This window comes from Electrophorus electricus, chromosome 10, assembly GCF_013358815.1.
Source record: "Electrophorus electricus isolate fEleEle1 chromosome 10, fEleEle1.pri, whole genome shotgun sequence".
Lineage (NCBI taxonomy): Eukaryota > Metazoa > Chordata > Actinopteri > Gymnotiformes > Gymnotidae > Electrophorus > Electrophorus electricus.
In genome coordinates this window covers 20,527,939-20,548,163 of record NC_049544.1, presented here as the reverse complement: position 1 = coordinate 20,548,163, position 20,225 = coordinate 20,527,939, and the positions used below count along the sequence as shown (strand labels likewise).

General features: G+C 43.4%; 6 protein-coding genes across 13 annotated transcripts; 4 read left to right on the top strand and 2 right to left on the bottom strand.

Moving 5' to 3' along the window:
• The first annotated feature begins 224 nt into the window (after positions 1-224).
• h3f3d (H3 histone, family 3D) lies at positions 225-2,648 on the top strand. Its single transcript, XM_027024806.2, has 4 exons — positions 225-320; positions 1,276-1,427; positions 1,524-1,677; positions 2,149-2,648. The coding sequence occupies exons 2-4, from the start codon at positions 1,300-1,302 to the stop codon at positions 2,275-2,277; spliced, it is 411 nt and encodes a 136-aa protein (XP_026880607.1). The 5' UTR covers positions 225-320; positions 1,276-1,299; the 3' UTR covers positions 2,278-2,648.
• A 306-nt stretch (positions 2,649-2,954) lies between these two features.
• Positions 2,955-4,976, bottom strand: c10h16orf91 (chromosome 10 C16orf91 homolog). 2 transcript variants are annotated; one of them, XM_027024805.2, is made up of 2 exons: positions 4,900-4,976; positions 2,955-3,580 (listed from the first exon to the last, which is right to left on the bottom strand). In XM_027024805.2, exons 1-2 carry the CDS (start codon positions 4,920-4,922, stop codon positions 3,229-3,231), a joined length of 375 nt encoding a protein of 124 aa, XP_026880606.2. In that variant the 5' UTR covers positions 4,923-4,976; the 3' UTR covers positions 2,955-3,228. The 2 variants fall into 2 exon arrangements, with proteins under 2 accessions (XP_026880606.2, XP_026880605.2); XM_027024804.2 differs by lacking the exon at positions 4,900-4,976 and adding an exon at positions 4,010-4,133.
• Positions 4,348-11,288, top strand: LOC113586580 (uncharacterized protein C7orf50 homolog). The gene is made up of 6 exons (XM_027024803.2): positions 4,348-4,416; positions 4,989-5,121; positions 5,696-5,791; positions 10,257-10,447; positions 10,549-10,630; positions 10,816-11,288. The coding sequence occupies exons 2-6, from the start codon at positions 5,095-5,097 to the stop codon at positions 11,005-11,007; spliced, it is 588 nt and encodes a 195-aa protein (XP_026880604.2). The 5' UTR covers positions 4,348-4,416; positions 4,989-5,094; the 3' UTR covers positions 11,008-11,288.
• Positions 5,804-8,331, bottom strand: LOC113586578 (G-protein coupled estrogen receptor 1-like). Its single transcript, XM_027024799.2, has 2 exons — positions 8,318-8,331; positions 5,804-7,719 (listed from the first exon to the last, which is right to left on the bottom strand). The coding sequence occupies exon 2, from the start codon at positions 7,652-7,654 to the stop codon at positions 6,629-6,631; it is 1,026 nt and encodes a 341-aa protein (XP_026880600.1). The 5' UTR covers positions 7,655-7,719; positions 8,318-8,331; the 3' UTR covers positions 5,804-6,628.
• A 713-nt stretch (positions 11,289-12,001) lies between the features above and the next one.
• On the top strand, positions 12,002-15,214 carry LOC113586576 (retinol dehydrogenase 13). Of its 3 annotated transcripts, none has more exons than XM_027024797.2 (7): positions 12,002-12,179; positions 12,813-12,931; positions 13,063-13,218; positions 13,325-13,429; positions 13,836-14,018; positions 14,313-14,414; positions 14,571-15,214. In XM_027024797.2, exons 1-7 carry the CDS (start codon positions 12,115-12,117, stop codon positions 14,891-14,893), a joined length of 1,053 nt encoding a protein of 350 aa, XP_026880598.2. In that variant the 5' UTR covers positions 12,002-12,114; the 3' UTR covers positions 14,894-15,214. The 3 variants fall into 3 exon arrangements, with proteins under 3 accessions (XP_026880598.2, XP_026880597.2, XP_026880599.2); XM_027024796.2 differs by having other exon boundaries at positions 13,806-14,018; XM_027024798.2 differs by lacking the exon at positions 13,836-14,018.
• An 861-nt stretch (positions 15,215-16,075) lies between these two features.
• Positions 16,076-19,777, top strand: decr2 (2,4-dienoyl CoA reductase 2, peroxisomal). Of its 5 annotated transcripts, none has more exons than XM_027024782.2 (10): positions 16,076-16,119; positions 16,457-16,553; positions 16,688-16,756; positions 16,966-17,017; positions 17,287-17,422; positions 17,563-17,687; positions 17,887-17,980; positions 18,117-18,221; positions 18,324-18,512; positions 19,443-19,777. In XM_027024782.2, exons 2-10 carry the CDS (start codon positions 16,474-16,476, stop codon positions 19,475-19,477), a joined length of 885 nt encoding a protein of 294 aa, XP_026880583.1. In that variant the 5' UTR covers positions 16,076-16,119; positions 16,457-16,473; the 3' UTR covers positions 19,478-19,777. The 5 variants fall into 5 exon arrangements, with proteins under 5 accessions (XP_026880583.1, XP_026880580.1, XP_026880584.1 ...); XM_027024779.2 differs by having other exon boundaries at positions 16,113-16,155; XM_027024783.2 differs by having other exon boundaries at positions 16,113-16,155; positions 18,324-18,563.
• Positions 19,778-20,225: the final 448 nt, after the last annotated feature.

Here is a 20,225-nt window from a genome sequence, read left to right as displayed (position 1 = left end):
ACTATGTGACCCAGTGACACAATGCACTAGATAGGATATTAGACAACTAAGGTGGTAGAAAACATTTTCTCGTCTAACTCAAAGTGTAAATGGATCGCATGAATATACTTATGTCTAGTGCTGCAGAATGAAGTCCACAGAGCCATAACAATTTTAAAAATGAAGTATTATCAGATCAAAGGTCCGTTCCGACCAATGCGAGGCGACATGGGCGGGGAGTCCCGGTACGAATATCCCTGGTGGTATAAATAGGGTGAAGGCAGAATCACCGTCATCGACGCTCCTTGTTTTGGGTTGACGGACTAATAAAAGTTGAACATGTAAGTTACACTTTACAAACACAAAAATTAGGCGCTGGGTACAAATTTCGAGGGGTCCGCGAGAGGTTAATGTTCCCGTTGGATGTTTTTTTTAATTTGAAGTCTGATTTGCCGTCATGGAAAAGCCGCGTAATCGTTACTGTGAATGGAGCTCAGTTTTGGCATGCGAACCTGGTGGAAACCAGCTATCGCTAGCTAGGTTAGCTATGTTTGAAGCCGATTTTCGTTGGTGCCAATGTGTTTATATTTGACTGCGACCAAGGTAGGCGGGCTTTTTTTCCATCTGTAGGCGTTATATGTCTGATTTATAGTATATGTTTGTTTTTGTTTACCGGTTATGCGTGTTCCTGTTGGCGCACTTCATTTTTGACCTAAACAAAGAAGAGGCTGTAATTGTTGTGAGAGGACGCCATGTTGGTTACAAATGTATCAGGACGATGAAGGCGAAACGTGGGTGTAGAGTGTCGCGTAATGGTGGCGGGGTCCATTTGTTGCTCGGACTTCTTTTCTTTATAAAACCTACGGGTATGACTTCCATTTCGTTAATGGAAATAACTGCTAGTTATCAGTGGGTGGCCTTTGCGAGAAAGACTGGCCGCACAGTTAAAAACTTAACCCCCCGCCAGTACTTCGTGCCGACCCTGGCATCGATTTCTCAGACGTAACTGGTTCAAGTCGGTTTGTTTGGTTTTTTGTTTTGTTTGTTTGGTTTTTTTACCACACGTCAGCATGTCTTGCTCTTGTAAATAAGGCTTGTGTTCAGAGGGCTTTTCTAAAGGAAATGGGGCAGCCGTTTCTCTTGGCGCCCTACCACCGTTGTCATGGTTTTTGGTTAGTGACTCTTGGCTGGAGTTGAGGCTGGTGGGCCGTTAGTGCGTTTAACTCGACTGGTAAGGCTAACGGTATTAACGAACTGGGTCGACAACGAGTTCTTACAACTTTCCTTTTTGTGTAGCTGAGCGGACTCTCCTGAGTTACAATGGCACGTACCAAGCAAACTGCGCGTAAGTCCACCGGTGGAAAAGCCCCGAGGAAGCAACTGGCTACTAAAGCCGCCCGGAAGAGCGCGCCCTCCACCGGCGGAGTAAAGAAACCTCACAGATATCGGTAAGAATTGCAGTGCTTTGGAGTTATTCAGTGCATTGTGCAATTACGGTTTAATTTGTACGTTTTTCCTAACTTTGGTCCACCCGTGTGCTCTAGTCCTGGTACTGTGGCGCTTCGTGAGATCCGTCGGTATCAGAAATCCACAGAGTTACTTATTCGCAAATTGCCCTTTCAACGCCTGGTGAGGGAAATTGCCCAGGACTTCAAAACGGACCTGCGCTTCCAGAGTGCTGCCATTGGTGCACTGCAGGTTGGTAAAGAGGGAACAATTGGTGGCTGAGGATTCACTGTCTTGAAGGGAGGGCCTTGGTGAAATGTACCTGAGTTTCTATACTGTGGATTCTGGGTAACTGTTAAGCTGTCTTTGCACACAATAAAAATACCAAGATCTTTGATGGGAGGCTTATGATCACTGCTAGTTTTAAGGTTTAAAGGGGGTAGACTATCAGAAGTGACTATTCAGCTTCTGTCATCAGTGAACCTAGTTGGCTTATTGACTGAGGGAAGTGGTCTCTCAGGATCTGAGAGTGGGAGAACTGTCCAAGTGACCCATTTTATAGTCAGCAAAAAATTGACTGGGGCTTGCCTTAAGTAACTTGTGTTGGTATGCTGTACATGGTCACACTGGGCTTCCTTGGTGAATGCAAATGTAAAGTGTTTCCCATCTAAGCCAGGGTGTATACCAGACTGGTTGTACAACTGATCTGTTTCTCTTCTGCAGGAAGCTAGTGAGGCCTACCTGGTGGGCCTCTTTGAGGACACCAACCTGTGCGCCATCCACGCGAAGCGCGTCACCATCATGCCCAAGGACATCCAGTTGGCTCGGCGAATTCGTGGGGAGCGTGCTTAGATGGCTCAGCTCATCCTATTTAATCCACCTTTTTTGGGGGCGGGGGCGGGGGGGGCGGCTTGGGGATGGGTTCTTATATTCAACTACAAATGCTTGTTGTAGTTTTAAGATTACTTTTTTGTATATTTTTTGTAGTTGCGGTAGGGGAGGGGAATCTTGTGGTTCTTCAGCATGTCAGTAGGGGGTGGTGTCTGAACATTCCAGGAGCTCCTCTCAGGGTTTTAAAGTTTGTATTTTAGACTTTGGTATACCTCTGCCCATGCACTCTAGCCTGCATGCTACATGGTCATTAGGTCATGACTTATTTGTATCATTCTCTTTCTCCTCCATTGTGGCCATTTGGTTGTAAATAAACTTTCCACTACCTCACAGTATTTGCATGGTGAACATGTATACTCAGGATGTTGCCTACATTTAAGTGTTCGGCTCCACTAAACATGCAACAGTTTAAATGGTTGTTTGATTTGTGATGGGACCTTGCCATATCATTAAGGTGCAGAGTTCAATTCCCTGTGAGAATAGATGTACAGCTAGAGCTACAGCGATTAAATGTAATGTATAAAGGGATGAGCTTCCTTCCAGACTGCTGGACATCAGCATCATTGTACCTTTGCCTGAAGTAGCATATTTTAAATGGTCTTTGCAGCATGGTATTTGTGCTACTTGGTCCCCCACCACTACCCACTCTTCTGTACAGAAGTCATTTAATGGGACATGCCTAGTTCATGGCACACAATCCTTGTAACTCCTTCACACCCAGCAAGAGTTTAACCCAATTTCAGATTATATACAGCATTTCACAGTACAGTTAACATAACTAAGTTGGTGTCATCCTGCTTAGAGATGAGCACTAGCTGTCAGTTCAGATGTCACTGACAGGGTAAGTTATGAAAAGGACTTCAACAGCAAGACAACCTCGACATCATTGTAATAAACTGCAGCAGTGACAAGTCATTTTGAGCCAGTCTCAGGGTCATTTGTGGATACCACCGTGTCCTCATCTGCCCGCTCTGCTTCCATCTGTGGCACCAACCCATGTAAGTATTCATGAAGTGGTTTTGCAAGAGCCTGGTCAATCTCTGTGTCCTTCCGGAAAGCACACCAGAGAAGCAAGGAGATGGAGAGTATACTAAACGGCAAAACTCTCCACCAGGGCTGCTGGTGGGCACTGCCCATCGAGCTTGCTACTTTCCAGGTGTGGTGGCTGGCTTTGCTCGTGGAGAACTTGATGGGCTGGGACTGTTCATCGGCAGCGTCACCTGTAGACTTCTGGCACTTTGAAGTGATGGACACTGTACATGGCCTACAACGTTGACGGTTGGGGAGAGAGAAAATCTTAAGATTTGACACGTTAAAACTGCTGATGGGACAGTGTAGTATTTGGGTTTATGGATTATCTCTCTAACATACCTGAGTAAAGAAAAAAAAAATGATCAAATGGCTCGCTGATGAATAGTGATGTAACAAAGTCAGAGCTACTGGCCGCTCATGACCGTAAAAAATAATGAACCAAATTTGAATTTCGCCAGCTGTGTTCCTTAAAGAATCGTTTGCACTGAGCAGTCTCAAAAACAAATAGCTATCCACAAGATAGAAATTAGAAGGGAAATTTAGAAAGCTAGCTTTAGCTAGCTACCAAATCAAACTCTCTTTAAAGGTTCAGATAAAGTAGTAGCCATGTTATCCTCGCAACAGATTCGTTATCACAATCATATTGCAATAGCATACTCACGCCAGAGTAAGCGGCCCAAATCCCCCGGAACGTGCTGAATATTGAGTAATATTAGAGTATATCCTACGTCCTATCGATAACATCTTGAGCCCTCCAAGATTTTCAGGTCACAAAGCACATTGTGTACGACTCTGCTTTATGTCCGATAGGAGCCGCTGCTAAATTGCTCTAAAGCTCCGCTTTGACATTCACATATTAAAATTCATACACTGAATTTTCCAAGTGATTCTTTGTGCTTTTCTTTTTACAGAAATTCGCTTTAATTACCCCGGGTTTATCGTGATAACAATTATAATATAACATAAAACTGCAAGTACCGTAATTTCCATTTAAATAATATTTCGAGTTCGTGTGTAACCGTAAAAACATTCCGACGTGTGTGTTCTATGCGGCGTGTGAAAAACTTTGTAAGTCGCTCCGCAAATTTCCCTCCCTCATGTTATATTGATAAATGTACTTATTGAAGTATGGCTTTTGATTTTAATGGTCCAGGTACATGTATTGTTCTAAAACAGAGGCACGTTAGTTAGCTAGCTAGCTAATGATTGTAGGTATCTAGCGCGCTAACGTAACCTTTTAGCTAGCTGGTTAACCTAACTAACTAGTTAGCTATATGATAGTTAAACATCCTTCGATCGAGTCTGCTTCAAATATATTCTTCCTTTTAGTCTTAAATTAAAATGTAATGCCATATGGTTAGCTATAGCTTCCACCGATATCACTCAAAATGAATTTTGTTAGTGGCCTATATTCTATATTATTTCCGACCGCGATGTCGCAGTAGTGGTAACCCACGGCATAGCGCCGTGGAAGACATTTTTAACAATTTGGTTTAATATTTTGTGTGCGAACGCTCTTAGGTAAACTCGCACTGAACCTGTTTCTCTTACCTGTGTGAATGGGAAACGTCCATGCATATCTAGACTGTTGCTAGTGCTGGCGATAAGGTTATGACCTGAGTTGTGCCTACTGTGTGCAGAAAGCATTGCTGTTAACATTGCAAAGGGTTAGTAAACCAAAACTATAACCAACGTGGCAGTCAAAAAAGGGGCTGTGTGACCCAGGACCTAAAAGACTACGTGAACATGAAGAGGAAGAAGACAGCACACAAGGTGTGTGAGTACACTCGTGGTAGCTGGTACCTAGAGGGACATACTGTGTCATTCTCTCTTTCTGTAGTACTACTCAGTCAGGTACTACTACGTGAAGGAAAGCTTTGCAGTTGTTCTTTAACTGTGACTTTGACATCTATGATGCTTTTTAGTTGGTGTTTCCCGTTAACTCATTATCCTTTTTACATTTACTGGACCAAGCTGCTGTGGGAGCATGAGGTCCCCAAATGCCCCTTCATACAGCTGGAAGAAGTTATCTCTTTATTGATTCATTTGGTGACATTTTTTCTGACAGTTGGTGAAGGTGTTTGGGATTACCTCTGTGAACTATGGACCTGGACATAGGCAAACATATGATTTGTATCACAACATATAGGTCTTTGTTTCACAACCAGATGTGTTATTCACTGAAACTCCAGGGGGCTTTAATAACTATTTCATTTGTTCCTCTTTAAGAAAACAAAGGAGACACACCATAGTTCCTCTAAGGGGTGTGTGTGTGTGTGTGTGTGTGTGTGTGTGTGTGTGTGTGTGTGTGTGTGTGTGTGTGTGTGTGTGTGTGTTTGTTTTACAGAAGTCCAAGGCAAGTGATGATGCCACAGATGTCAAGAGGAGGAAACCTGGCAACAGAGACAGCAGTGACATAATCGGTGATATGCCCAAGGACAAGGTGTGTGTAGAATTCAGTGTAGTGGCATGGTGCCTTCTAGAGTAGTCTGCCAATCTCCCCTACACTTTCACCTGCTTCCAATAACAGGCCTTTCATGGCTGATTTAGGCTAGATTCTTTTGATTGGTCTCAAAGATCAGCTGGTGGAACCACAGTGAAAGCATAATTTCATACATGTATGAAATTGGTCACACTGCTGGTTTATTAGCCGCAATGCAAAGCAGTGGTGTTATTACATACAGCATAATTCATGGTCTATTATAAATTGGGGTATTGTCAAAAGATGCATAGGCGCAAGCTTTCTTTTTGCCCAAACATAAACATACAGGGATTGGAGAGAATTCGTTTCTAAGATAAGTTTAGTGCCGAACATTTGGTTCCATCGCATAAATGACAAACCTCAAACCCATGACATGCAGTTGTTATTTTTCACTGAAATCTGGGAGCAGTCCCTCATTTCTAAATCCCATTCCTAACAGAAAAGTAGAAAGTGCAAACATATTAGAACAGCAGTGCAAAACCGCTTCTCATATTCCTTAGTTGTCATGTAATCCCTAAAAAAACACCAGTATTTGGTGTTGTCATACACATACTGGAAGATTTGCTGTTATGCAGTACAACTTAAAGAAAACAGTTATGGACAGGAAGTCTCAATCTTTTGTTGGTTAAGTGTTGGAGAAGTTGGTGTCCTTCCTGTGTGTCTGTTGAGGGTGGGGAGGGTGTTGGTCTCAACTCCATCCCTCACACTGCTCACACACATTCTTTCTGGTTTGATTCTGAGCTCACACTTGTCCTCCTGAGCTCACACTATGTGTGAGTGCACACATAGTGTGTGAACTTATCTTGCATGGAGGCGCATGTGGGTCACATGTGGGGGCTGCATGTGGAGGCAGTGAACGTGGTGCTCAAGGAACAGTTTCAGTTTGCGTCTAAAGGTTTGTCCCAGCAGGCCGTAGACCAGAGGGTTTAGGCAGCTGTTGGCGCACGCGGCCAACGTGACCACGTGACCTAAAAGCGGGTACTGCTGCCACAGCGTGCCATTGCGCCGGCGCCGCAGGGGCTCAGCGGTGCCGCTCAGCAGGTGCGTGCTGATGAACACGTTCTCAGGCAGCCAGCATGCGAAGAACACGCCCACTGTGGTCACAATCATGCGCAGTGCTTTGGCCCGGCGCGGACGTTCCGAGCGTAGCAACACTCGCCCAATGAGGCTGTAGCACACGCCCATAACGCAGAATGGCACCGCAAAGCCAAGCGTCACCTCTAGCCACTGCACCTCAGCCATGCCTGCAAAGCAGAAGCCCCGCCCCCAGCCATGACGAGCGTGGGCCGCTGCAAATGGCAGCAGGGTGCAGGCTATAGCCGCTGCCCAGATGGCGGTGCACACCCTGCGGGCCGCCGAGCCGTCCGCATGCATTGCCCTGGGTGAGAGGCCAGTGAGTGCGACACAACGGTCTAGGCTCATCCAGGTGAGAAAGAAGACGCTACTGTACATGTGTACCTGCAGGAAGAGAGCCATGCAGGTGCACAGCAAGGCATTATCGTAGTAATGTGCGCTCAGGTTAAACACCTCGATCAGCGAGTCCAGCACCAGGACCAGGTCGGCCAGCGCCAGGTTAGTGAAGTACACATCTGGGTTGCTGGCACGCTGCCGAGGGTCAGAGTTCACCAGCAGGATCAGGACATTACCCACAAGGCCAAGCGGGAACAGCACGACCATATAGAAGCAGGAAAGGAGAAGGCTAATCACATAAAAGTCAAAGTCTGTTCCGTCAAAGTCTGTCCTGTTAGTGCCCTCTGCTGGCCAGGAGAGGTTGGAGTTGTTCTGGTGGATGGGGCTGGGAGCAAAAGTCAAGGTATTGCCCATCCTCTTCTGCTTTTACTGGATCACTTCTGTGAACAGACAGTGGGGACCCTTTTCTTACCTTGATGCTAAAACAGAAATGCATATTGAAAAAAATCCGCACACAACCCATACAAGATTTATAGAGCTTCTTGCTCTGTCTCGTCCACCACCTCACGCCATTGCCAGGCATTAATGTCATGGTACACTTGTAGTTGAACACAAGCAAGCATTACAACATGTTGTCAGCACACTTCCATATCGGCCATTAGTGAGTGACCACGGAAATCGAATGAAGTTGACAAGTAATGCACACGAGCTTTATAATGTAGACATGCATGAGCGACTTGCCCTTGGGCTGAGCTTTAATTGCTCATTTACCCATTGCCTTAATAATTTAGTGCTGTAGCTGTAAGCATGTAGCTAATGTGTGTGTTACTGAAGCTTGGGAGGAGTCTCACATAAAGACTACTTCTGAAATGTTCCATATTAAAATGACCATTTAAAAGATATTTGGATTACCAGCAGATGTTCACATGCAATGTAATGCTGGTGTTATTGTATTACTGCTTTGTGAGTATTATTATTATTATTATTAATAATAATAATAATGTTGTTATTACACTAGCTGTAACTTTGATTTAGATACAGGTTTCAGTCTGAAGTGTTTTAGGAAGGAAATCCTACCTTTCCATGTGAAGCTCCTCTCCTGTGTGCTGTCAGCCTCAGACTCTCCTCTTGCATATGACTTTAAACCCACATCTGATTTCTCTCGCTACCGTCCTCTCTCTCTCTCTCTCTCTCTCTCTCTCTCTCTCTCTCTCTCTCTCTCTCTCTCTCTGTCTCTCTGCCTCTTTGCCTGTCCGTCACTACTCCTTTACCTCCACATCTCTCGCTTTCTCTCTACCTTCTTTAGTCTCTGTCCCTAAAGTTTATACCAAAATATTATAATATATTGGTCAACTTTGAGTTGACCCTCCAGTGGCAGTCCGTTTTAGTGTGTTTGGGTCTGTGTGTGTGTTTGGTCCTTAGTATGTGTATGTATGTTTGGGCCTGTGTGTGTGTTTTACAGCAGGGCTATGTGCATGGTCACAAACAGCTGGATGCATAGGCTCCTGGAAGTTTTTATTCTAGAAACACAGTTACTCTTATCACCAAGATCTTCTGAAGGACTTTGGGTCCCACCTCACAGGGACACTTTGTTTCTTCCCTCTAATCTGCTTTTTTCAGTCGCATTCTACAGTTACCCGTACTGAGCATTTCTCAGTCAGTGTAGGGTAAACACGCATTCTGCAAAGCATGAAGTAAATGTTCCCTGCATGCTAAATGGCTTTCATGGCATGGGGTTTAAATGATTTTAAGGAGAGATTTGGTTCTATTTCTATATCATCAATCATTTGGACACGTAAGTCACTGAAATGTACTGATAGCAAACCCAGTCATTCTTGGTTACTGTTGCCAGCTCCGCAAAGCTTTTAGGCTTGAGCTGCGGACAGCAGGTGTGCAGAGTGCTGTGTACGATTTTGCAACTACAGGTGTAGCACATTTACCGTCAAACTTTTTAAAAAATTGTTCAAAATTATCATTAAATGTTGTTAGAACTTTTACAGAATATAAATACTAAACAGCTTGCATTTAAAAATTGTTTGAATTGTATTTATCTAATCAATTTTAGAGACGTAACCACTTTCCAAAAAGTATGGTCATAATTCATATCCTGTCCTCTTGGTCCTACCATCCTCTCATAGGGTTATTTGATCATTTTAACATGATCAATTTTGGGACATCTTCCAGCTAACCAGTGACATGTTAAAGTTAACTTGACATCCTGGGTCCAAACAACAGTAGCGTACACTTTCTACATTTAAAACCCCTAAATGTCAGAGTACGTGCAGCCATGCTAGTGAACAGTGATGATTAGCTACCACAAAAATGTGTCCTTTAATAACAAAGATTATCTCTATTAGCCTATATGAATAGGTTGATATTTTATATGTTTGAGAGATGTTTATACAATTTTATTTCATTCACTCTTTTCTTAGCCCTTCGCTGTGGGGTTTGAAGTACCTGACTGCACAATTATATTTTATCATATTTTTAGATAATTTTGGTACAGTGCTGTTTAAATTCACGCAAACGTATGGCTCCATAGGTTTTATATTATGCAACTATTATTTGACTAGTATGGTGGATGGCAACAGTTGCCAAGGTAGGACTGGTTAGCAATGTTTTTTTAAATACTTTATCATTGTGCTGACTCCCGTTGCTCAGTAACAGCAGTGGACACTTTATGCTGCTTCCAATTACTTTCCAATATTAAACACCTAAGCAACAATATTGAATAAATATTAGATGAATATCGAATACATATTAGATGCTTGGGTACTTTTTTGTTTTTCTGTTCAGTTTGCAAAGCTGTTGTATAAAAGTACATTCCATATGTGTTCTGGCATACCATGTGACTGCTGTGATTTGGTCTCAGAGCTGCACTGATGCTAATGACAAAAGTGGACATGCTTATGTAAAGCCTGCAGTTTTTAAATCGTCATATCTCCATTTGTGCTGAAAATATTTTTGGTCTGTGGTCTGTTTTGCTTGTGTGTTTATCTCTCTGTGTCTCATTCAGAGTTCAGAAGAGCTCCCAACTTCAGTAGAAGAAGAGAACCTGAGCCCAGAGGAGAGACGTGTAGCGGACAGGAAGCTGAAGAAGATTCGGCGGAAAGAGGAGAAGAAGAAACGGAGAGAGGAGGGGAAGAATGAGGCAGAGCAGAGCAAGACGAGCTCCGCCCAGACCCAGGCCCTGGAGTATCTCACGTGGTAGAACACCAACCCCCAGCAACACCCACACAATCATATTTGTAGATATATGTAGGTTGGAATTATAATCAGCCCTCTTGTATGTGTGTGTGTGTATGCAGCTGGTCAGAGAAGCGTGAGCAGTGGAAATTTCAGAAGACGAGGCAGGTGTGGTTACTGCAGCACATGTATGACAACACGAAGGTAATAACACCGCCTGGCATTTGCAAACACCTGATTTATAGATATTAAATGGTGAAAGAATTACCAACCTTTTCTCTCTCTCTCTTTCTCGTTTGCACTCTCTCTTTCCCTCCCCTCACCCCTCGTTTTCTCTCTTTCTCTCCCTCCTCTTCCTCCCTGTCCCCTCCTGCTCACACCCGTCTCAGGTGTCCGATGCTCATTTCAAGGTGCTGTTGTCGTATTTGGAGGGTATCCAGGGAGTCGCTCGGGAAACCACTGTGCAGAAAGCAGAGGCGCTCGTCCGTTGCGGGGAGGGGTCTGAGGAGGCTGAGGGCGGGGCTACAGACTACCAGAAGAAGGCGCATAGGGCCAGAGAAGTTGTCCAGATTCTCTCATGATCAAATGAGGGAACCAGAACGACCCGCTTTGCTCTTTCTTTTCATTTACCCCCTCACGTACGGACGGCAGCGTTTGCCAGTGCCGGTCACCAGGACCTCCTCTAACACCTGTAACGGGATGTGGAATTACATGGTGAGCTGAATCAGCCGTGGTTGAAGAGCAAAAACACTCGTGTTCAGGAGGTGCGGCCGAGGGCCACAGACATGCAGAATGTTTCAACGTATGAATATTTCCTGTCAATAAAATGCTTTTATAATAAAGATTTGGTTTGGGGTTTGCATTTCTGTTTTCTGTTTCTAAATGTTGTTTAAGGTAACTAATATTGTCCTAATGTCGTCATTGTACAAAAATAACAGTCATTATTTTACCATTTATTTACTTCCTAATACATATAACAATTATCAGTGGGTTGGTTAATTACCTGTTAGGGATTCTTACTTATCAGGAATCTATGAGCCTTCAACCTTCCGTGTGCTTGATGCTTTCATTTGGAGAATATATCTGAAGAAACCTGGTGTGATATTTTCAAAAGCAATAGTGTGATAGAGACTCACTTGGGAGGGTAAAATGGGTGTGCTGCCAGAGAGCTGGCTCTTCGGTTTGGTGGTTGGAGCTCACATGTTTATCCCCTGTAATAGCTTGGTGTGAGACAAGGTGTGGTTGCTGCCCTCAACCTTTTGTTATGAATTGTGTGTGGTGGTTACAAATTCACAATGCCAAGCATTGGACATTTCATCTCCAGTTCAGTATACTGAAAATAGTACTACACCTGTGACAAAACTGTATATATGAAAAAAAAGTCATATTTATGTCATATATATTATTCATATCCATAAAGGTTAATCAATGCAAAGGTAAATTAATTCATAGAGGAAAATCAATGAAATTTTCGTTTTAGTCAACGCTACTCGCAGTGCTTGCCATGGGAGATTTTCTTCCCTTATATATTTTAGCCACCAAGTGGTGCTGTAAGCTTTTGTCAAATAGGTTTGTGTGACGGTTCCAGTCGAAGGAGACTGTCGGCTGACCTTGTATACATAGCTAGCGAGCATGTTTAGCTGTTGATAATTTGCTACATTTATGAAAAATAGTGTCGCCTTACCAGGATGAGTAAATTTATCCTGCCCGCGTCTGTATTCGGGACTGTTTTTGGGTGCGCTGTGTTGCTCAAGTAAGTGGTAGTAGCTAGCCAGATAGCTAGCTAGCTAACTAACCGTATAGCTATTTTTCAGTGACCATAAAGATTGACACAAAGATGTTTCATAATCCCGAATTATAAGAAATATCAATATAGCTCATTTAAAAGAATTATCTTCTAAATATTTAACATTGCCAAGTGAAAATTTTCCAACTTTAGGAGGGATTGTGTGAAAGTTATAAATAAAGATTCCCCTTTGCTACATTCTGCCTAATGTCAGTGTCTTGAGGGGTTTTTGTTATAGGGAGGTGAGACCGTAACAAAGTAAAGGAAAAATTCTCTCCTCCTTTGGTTTACAGTTTAATCTCCAAATGGAATTTTTATATGGTATAAAAATCGCCAGTGTAACTTTTGAAAAATAGTGAAATTGAAGAACTATCAGAAGATATGGTTTTGGCAAAAAAAAAAACCTGTCAGTTTTTTGGTCTCCTTTTACTGTGCACAGGACAGTGAACAAATTTATATTTAGTTTTTACCTTTAACTGAGGACCTGTGCAGTATTAGACATTTTAAAAGTGCATAAATAGAAACTCATTGCAAAACTAAATTACTTGAGCTTGTGGTGCCAGAAGCTTTTGAAACACACGGCGCTCCTTCTCTCTGCAGGAACCACCTGACCGGAGGCCCCTGCCCCAGTAAAGCTAGGCTCCCTGGCAAGACAGTGGTCATAACTGGGGCAAATACCGGAATCGGGAAGGAGACGGCCCGTGAGCTTGCTCAGCGAGGTGTGGTGTGGTTCTAGCTGTTAATGTACAGTTTAGTAACAGTCTTGGCTCATTTTGACCGATTAACCTGTGTGTATTTGCATATGATGCCTTACGTATTAAGTGACTGCTCCTCTCTTGTTTCTGGGCAGGGGGGAGGATTATTATGGGCTGTCGGGACATGGAGAAATGTGAAGCCGCCGCTTGTGAAATCAGAGGCTCTACACTGAACCCCCACGTTTATGCACGACACATCAACCTGTCCTCAGTCAAATCCATACGGCGCTTTGCTGAGGAGATCAACCGGGGTGCGACACACTAACCTAATCACGTCCGTTCGCTGTGATAGTATGGTAATGTGTTGTCCAGTGAGTCCATACAAACAATATCAAGTTCTCTCTCTCATTTCCTCAGAGGAGAAGAGCGTGGACATCCTGATCAATAATGCTGCTGTCATGAAGTGTCCTCCAGGGAAGACTGAGGATGGCTTTGACATGCAGTTTGGAGTCAACTACCTGGGTGAGAAAATCACACATGGCTTTTATATTGCATTATATAAAACCTTAAGCCTCAAGGCTTTTATAGACCATGTGTTCAGGAAAAATGATAATGAGAACCTCATGTTTTGCGATGAAGGGCCAGCTTAAATCACAGCAGTTTAACATGAGAGCACATGTACTGTCAGTTAAATGAGTTTTAAAAAATAAGCAAAACAGTTCAGAGATGTTTTTAGTTTTGATAAGTGGTGTCAGTTTGGGATCTTCCTGCAGGTAGTACTGTTAGAGTTTAATTCTTTATGTGGTTTTATCAAGATTTGACGGAAAATTCAACTTCGGGTTCTTCTGCTGTACATACTAAAGAGTCATTGTTCGCTGCTTTTGTCTCCTGGCACAAGGCCATTTCCTCCTGACCAATCTGCTGCTAGACAAGCTGAAGGACTCTGCCCCCAGTAGGGTGATTAACCTATCATCTTTGGTGCACATTGTCGGGGAGATTGATTTTGAGGACCTAAACTGGGACAGGAAGAAGTTTAACACTAGGAAAGCATACTGTCAGAGCAAGCTTGCCATTGTCCTATTCACACGAGAACTCGCCCGCAGACTTGAGGGTGAGTTGTCTGTGTGTATTTGTGTTTGTGTTTGTGTGTATATGCGTGTGTGCGCGCTTTTTGGTCTGATGATCAGCAAGTGTTTTCAGGACTCTGTTATTATTGTGTTCTCCTCTCCTGTTCATAGGTTGACCTCTGCTCCCAGCTCAAATCGTCAGCTTGTTACCAAGCCCTTCAGTGCTTTAATATGGATGTATTATAGTGGGCAAAATGTGCAGTACAAGGATAATCAGGGATGGGTCCTGGAAAAACATAGATCTGTTTGATTAATTAGCTATTTTGCGTGTGTCTTAGGTACGGGGGTGACGGTAAACGCCCTGCACCCCGGCGTTGTTGCCACGGATCTGGGCAGACACACTGGCATGCACCAGTCTCAGTTCTCCAGCACCGTACTCAGTGAGTCACTTATTTCACCACTCGGTCCATCACAATGGGATTGTAGATGACATTGTGGATCTAGAGGTATATTCTGTTTAGATGGAATGCTTTCAGGGATCTTTCCTCTAAACGCAAAGATGTGTATGTGTGTGTGTTGTTCTGTACTCTCCCCAGGCCCGATTTTCTACCTGTTCGTAAAGTCCCCTGTGCTTGGAGCGCAGCCTAGTGTCTACCTGGCCGTTGCCGAGGAGCTTGAGGGTGTGACTGGCCGTTACTATGATGTGATGACTGAGAAAGAGCCTGCACCCCAGGCCTTGGAGCAGGAAGTGGCGGTCAGACTTTGGAACATCAGCGCATCAATGGTTGGCCTAAACACCACCGTTCCTATGCCAGCATCTTCTTCAAAAGCTGTAACCTCCACAACAGACCCAGCTGCAGCCGCCTGTGAACAGCCTCTTGCCAGCCCCACAGAAACTGCTGCTATGACAATGGCATAAGACTGACAGGACCCCATGCCCTTAAAGAGTCAAATGACATTCTCCCAGAGACTGAACCAAAACACTGCACAGGATACTCTGTGGTCTGTGAAAGCTTATACTAAGACTCACGGCCAACCTAATCATGCGCTGCTCTGACTGTAGTTTTTTGTAGATTTGCTCAGGTTATACGTCTAAAGGGTGATGATCCATGCTAGAGGTGGTTTCACACTCCCGGACAGAGTGGACTGAAACCTGTCACCTGTAAGATCTACTTGTCTGAAAACTCATGAGTGCATTTGTGTTGTATATAAGCAACATTAAAGAAAACAGGAAGTGCTGCATGTGTTTAATGCACTGTGCTTCAAGTTCAGGGATTATTAGAAGACTTAATTAAAGTAAATTATGTGCTCATTTATGATAAAAAATAAATAAGGGCTGCTGTCTGTTACTTAACCTACTGCCCTTTGCAGAAAGAAATATGTACTCTTACTTAAAATCTTTTTTTATTATTTTGGTTTTAGTGCTTATGGTTTAACTTGGAGAAACAGTAATTCTCCAGGTGGGCCTTTGCAGTTCTATTGAAAGTAGAATAAGGTGCTAGCAACACTGGTGTGGGATTGGTTCCCAGGGGATGTACACACTGTGTAATCGACACTGATAAATATATTTGTCACTCTGCATAAGAGTGTCTGCCAAATACTTTTAATGCAATGGTGATTAGTAGTACACAAATCAGTGGCGTAGGGGAGGTGCAAGCACCGCGGGTGCCTCGAGCTGGGGGCGGGACATGGGGGTGGCAGAGGAGTGATTGTAAATTAAAAAATAATTAAAATATAAAAATCCCTCCACCCCACCGCTTGCAACAGGGCCCCCTAATTTTAAAATATGCTGATGTGTATACATGAATGAAAAGAGCCTGAGCAGTGAGATTTTAACACAAACGGGCATTAAATATACCCGCCCACTTGTCTGCCTCCCAGGTCCCGTCAAACATGTGTTTGAACCGGTTGTTAATGCAAAATTCTGGGGACCCATTGCAAGAGGCTGGATTTTTAACATTCTTATTCATGGTTTTTAATTTACGATCCCCTACTGCGTTTCCCTCCCCTACTCCAGTACTTTGAACATGTCTAATATTACTGAAGGGGGGGAACGATTAGCGGGTGTTGTACACTACAATGCACCTTACTACATTCCCCATAATGCAACACGAGCGAATGACCTCACTTGCTGAACCGTACAAGGTACGGAGCAACTTTACATTTTTTTTTCCGTGCAGGGTGAGCATAACTTTCCAGTTGCGGTGAAGTCGCATAGATAGTTTACAGATTCGTTGACGTTTATACATTTTTTGAAGATTAGGTGACGTTTATCTATTGGCCTACACAGTTTTGTGAACTCTGACTTTTGGGTTGTATCTAATAACAGTGAGGACGAAATTCACATAGCTAGCGTTACTTATGTTAGCTAGCTTTTACAACCTTTCAGATACAATTGAATGAAATAATTATAGAAAACACGCAGACTGTAAAGACTGATAACTGCGAATTGTTAATGTTATGTCCCTGACGTTTTCTGTAGCACGTAGCTAAGTGAGGATGGCAGATTTACCGGAGGACGTTGAGACGGACGACTGCTTGACCAGTTACAAACATATATACTGTCCCGAACTGCTCAGGTACGCAAGAGTACCGACACACATTAACGTGTTTAGATAATCTAGTTAAATCTACTTAAAAGTCAGGTCGAATATTTATAGTACGTTGCCATTAAAAGTGCTTGGGTACAAAACTGTAAAGTGTGTGTTTCCAGGGACCAAGTGGCCTTTATAACGGGTGGTGGCACTGGTATTGGGTTCCGTATTGCTGAGGTTCTAATGAGGTAGGTCTCTCTTTGTCTGTGTGAATCGTAGCATGTCCTTAGCAATTCACTTGTCTAAATTATCTCCTCGTGCCTTCTCCTCTATTATTTTCTGCATGTCAGCTTTACCTGTATGACTGTGAGCTCCGTGAAGAAACATTTACCCATCGGAACACCAGTATAAACAGTTGTTGTCCTCATAAGTCTGCTATCCCACCTGTCTCTCCCAGGCATGGCTGTGACACTGTCATTGCCAGCAGGAACCCAGAGAAGCTCTCTGAGGTAATGTACACGTGCACTTTCCAAAAGGCCAGAAGCACCATGTAAGATGCATTAAACATTTGTTCCCTCATGCCATTTACAAGCTCAGAGACCAGCAGTATAAAACTCAGGACAGCTCATGTGTGGCTAATTAGGGCAACAGAGTTTCCTTAGCTCTAACCAACCTGTATCTCCTGCACTGTTTATTTACTTACTTTGCTAATATTTACCTCCATTATTTGTATGGTCAGTGTGCGTTTGTGAGCTGCTGCCTGTGCCTGTGTTAACAGGCGGCGAGGAAACTGACCAGTGCAACAGGCAGACAGTGCCTGCCCCTGCAGATGGACGTCAGGCAGCCGGACACCATCTCGTCTGTCGTGGATGAGACGCTGAAGCAGTTGGGACGCGTGGACATTCTCGTCAACAGTACGGTTGGGATCACGATAGGGGTCAAAAGAGTCTATAGATTCGACAGCTGAACCAAGTGCCATCATTTCATTTATCGAAGTATATTAATTTAAATGGAATTCTTTCCTGACTCTGATATTATTGGCTTGACACTGCAGATGCAGCTGGGAATTTTCTGTGTCCCGCAACCTCTCTCTCCTTCAACGCCTTCAGGACTATCCTGGAGATTGACACCATGGGGACCTTTAACACCAGCAAAGTGCTCTATGACAAATGGTTCAAGGTAAGGACATGTGAGACTTATTTACTTATTTATCAAATAGCTTATGATGGGGGGGGGGGGGGGGGGGAGCACTCGCACCTCGCATGTGGTTTAGCTGGCAACATTGAACCTTGACCTTGGGTTAGCCTGTTTCTTAGACAGAAAATTTATCCTTAATATTTATTTGAGGCATTATAATTGATTTGTGTGTGTGTTTCAGGACCATGGGGGTTCTATTGTGAACATCTCCGCCACTCTTGGCTACAGGGGCCAAGCGCTCCAGGTGCATGCTGGGTCAGCGAAGGCCGCTAATGGTGGGTGTCTGTCATGGAAATGTCGGGGTGGAACACTGTGCGTGTACAATTGGTTTTTATGGTACACAGCAAGTATAATCTAATCACTTTCCCTCTGGGAGGGTGTGTGTGTGTGTGTGTTTATGTATGCATGCAGATGCCATGACGAGACACTTGGCAGTTGAGTGGGGTCCCAGTGGCGTGAGGGTAAACACAGTAGCACCTGGACCCATCTCTGGGACAGAGGGCTTCCGCCGACTCAGTAAGTACATGTGTGTGTTGGCATGTATATTATTTATGGTTACATTTTGAAGCCTGTTTTATTCACTGTTTGTTTCCTCTTTGTTTTGCTCTTCCATCTCAGGTGGACCCACCGTGGAGCACATGGAAGTGTTCCAGAACATTCCGCTGCAGCGGGCAGGGAACAAGACGGAGATGGCACATGCTGTGCTCTTCCTGGCTAGTCGTGCTGCTTCCTTCGTCACTGGCGCCACACTGGTGGCGGACGGAGGGGCGTGGCTCACCTCGGCCAATGATGTGCAGCACCTGCTGGGTATACTATCCTCTCACTCTGCTAAACTCTGAGAGACAACAGACAGCACAGGTGCGCGTGTGTGTGCGCGTGTGCACGCACTGTGTACTTTGTGTTTGGAAAGGGTTTGTGCATGTATGTGTGTTACTATGTAACAGCTGATTGTATATGAAATATAAACAGTTAATTACCATAATTATTTACCCTAATTAAGGAATTGACTGAAAACATTCTTGTAGTGCATCTTTGTGCTGTCCTGCTGAACTTCACATTACACACATTAACCTTTCTGCTACATGCATTCCTAAGCAAATAACGTACACATACACTTGGATTTCTAAATGTTCTTGATTTCCTTCACTCAAATCTCAGCTAGTCATTTGGAAATCCAAGGTATGTAGTTGCCTGTGCAAAAGGGTTTAAAAGAGGTGATCTGTGAACCACCTCCAACTGTATTAATACAATTTTATTCACTAAAGAAATAACAAAAAAACGGGAAGTTGAAGTAATTATATGACAGATGATATGATTGGACACCATAGTGTAAGGGTTAAAGTTTCAGTGAAAAATTCCTGTCCAGAAGAATGGCCAAAGTATGTATGAGTTTTTATGAGCCTGGGCAAATATGTGACCTGTGAACTTTTCCTTTAACTGCTTGGACTAGTGGTGTAAGGGTTAAATTGTGCAGTGAAATATTTCTGATCAGAGGGCCTTTGATGGTGGTGAGCAGGCACAAGCTGCACTCTTTCTTTCTCATGATGTCATACGGTGTAAATATAAACGACCAAAACGTAAACTTGACAAATGTTTGCATGCAATGGAAACAAAATCAAAAGTGCACTTTATTGTTTTGTACTAAAATGAGCCCCAACAGTGAGGTGGAGTCGCCCTAAGGCGAGTTCAGATGCACCCTGCTGCTCTTTAATAATTTTTATTCGCTCTGTTTTTTAGGGGTTTGGTCAGAAAAGAAGAGAAAAGACAAATAAACCATGTCTTAAAAAGGAGGGCGAAAGAAACTGTTGCCTGTGTACATTGCTTCTGGATTTGTTAAACCTATTTCACAGAATAATTAATTCAGAAAAAAAAAACTTTAAAGATTGATTAATAGCTTTTCATAACTGCATTAGATGAAAGCTTGGGAACATTACATGTTGGAAATTAGTAGAGCTATTAGGATTTAGAATGTAAAGAAATGTACCGTGCCTTTTCTAAATAATTGTAGGCTACATATAATTTCACTTAACATAATTTTAAACCACGGTTTTCATAATAAATCTTTAAAACTTGTTCATAGTCCAGTGTCGTGTCATCGGTAACATCGCGTTGCAACCACTGGATGTCGTGATACACCAGAAACTTAGGAGAAACTGGATTTGTGCTTCGAAAACACCGATTACCCCAAACCAGGCCAAATTAATTAACACTATGGACTAAATATTTACCCACTGAATATTTTTACTCATATGCATATCCCACTTTGAGAACATAAGTAAGTAACATAAGATAAGTAACAATATTTGAGATGTCTGGTTAACCGATGTTTTAGGATTAACATGCCTCTGAGATATGTCCTACATTCCGAGCAATGTGGCATTTTATCCATTACAAATGAGGCGATAGAAACATTGAACTGAGCGCACTGATTAGAAAATGATTCTTGACGCCTGTGGTTGGTATCGGCAGACTGCGGCGTCTCAGCTGCGCTTGCGCGCCGTGTGTGTGTATGCGGCGCAG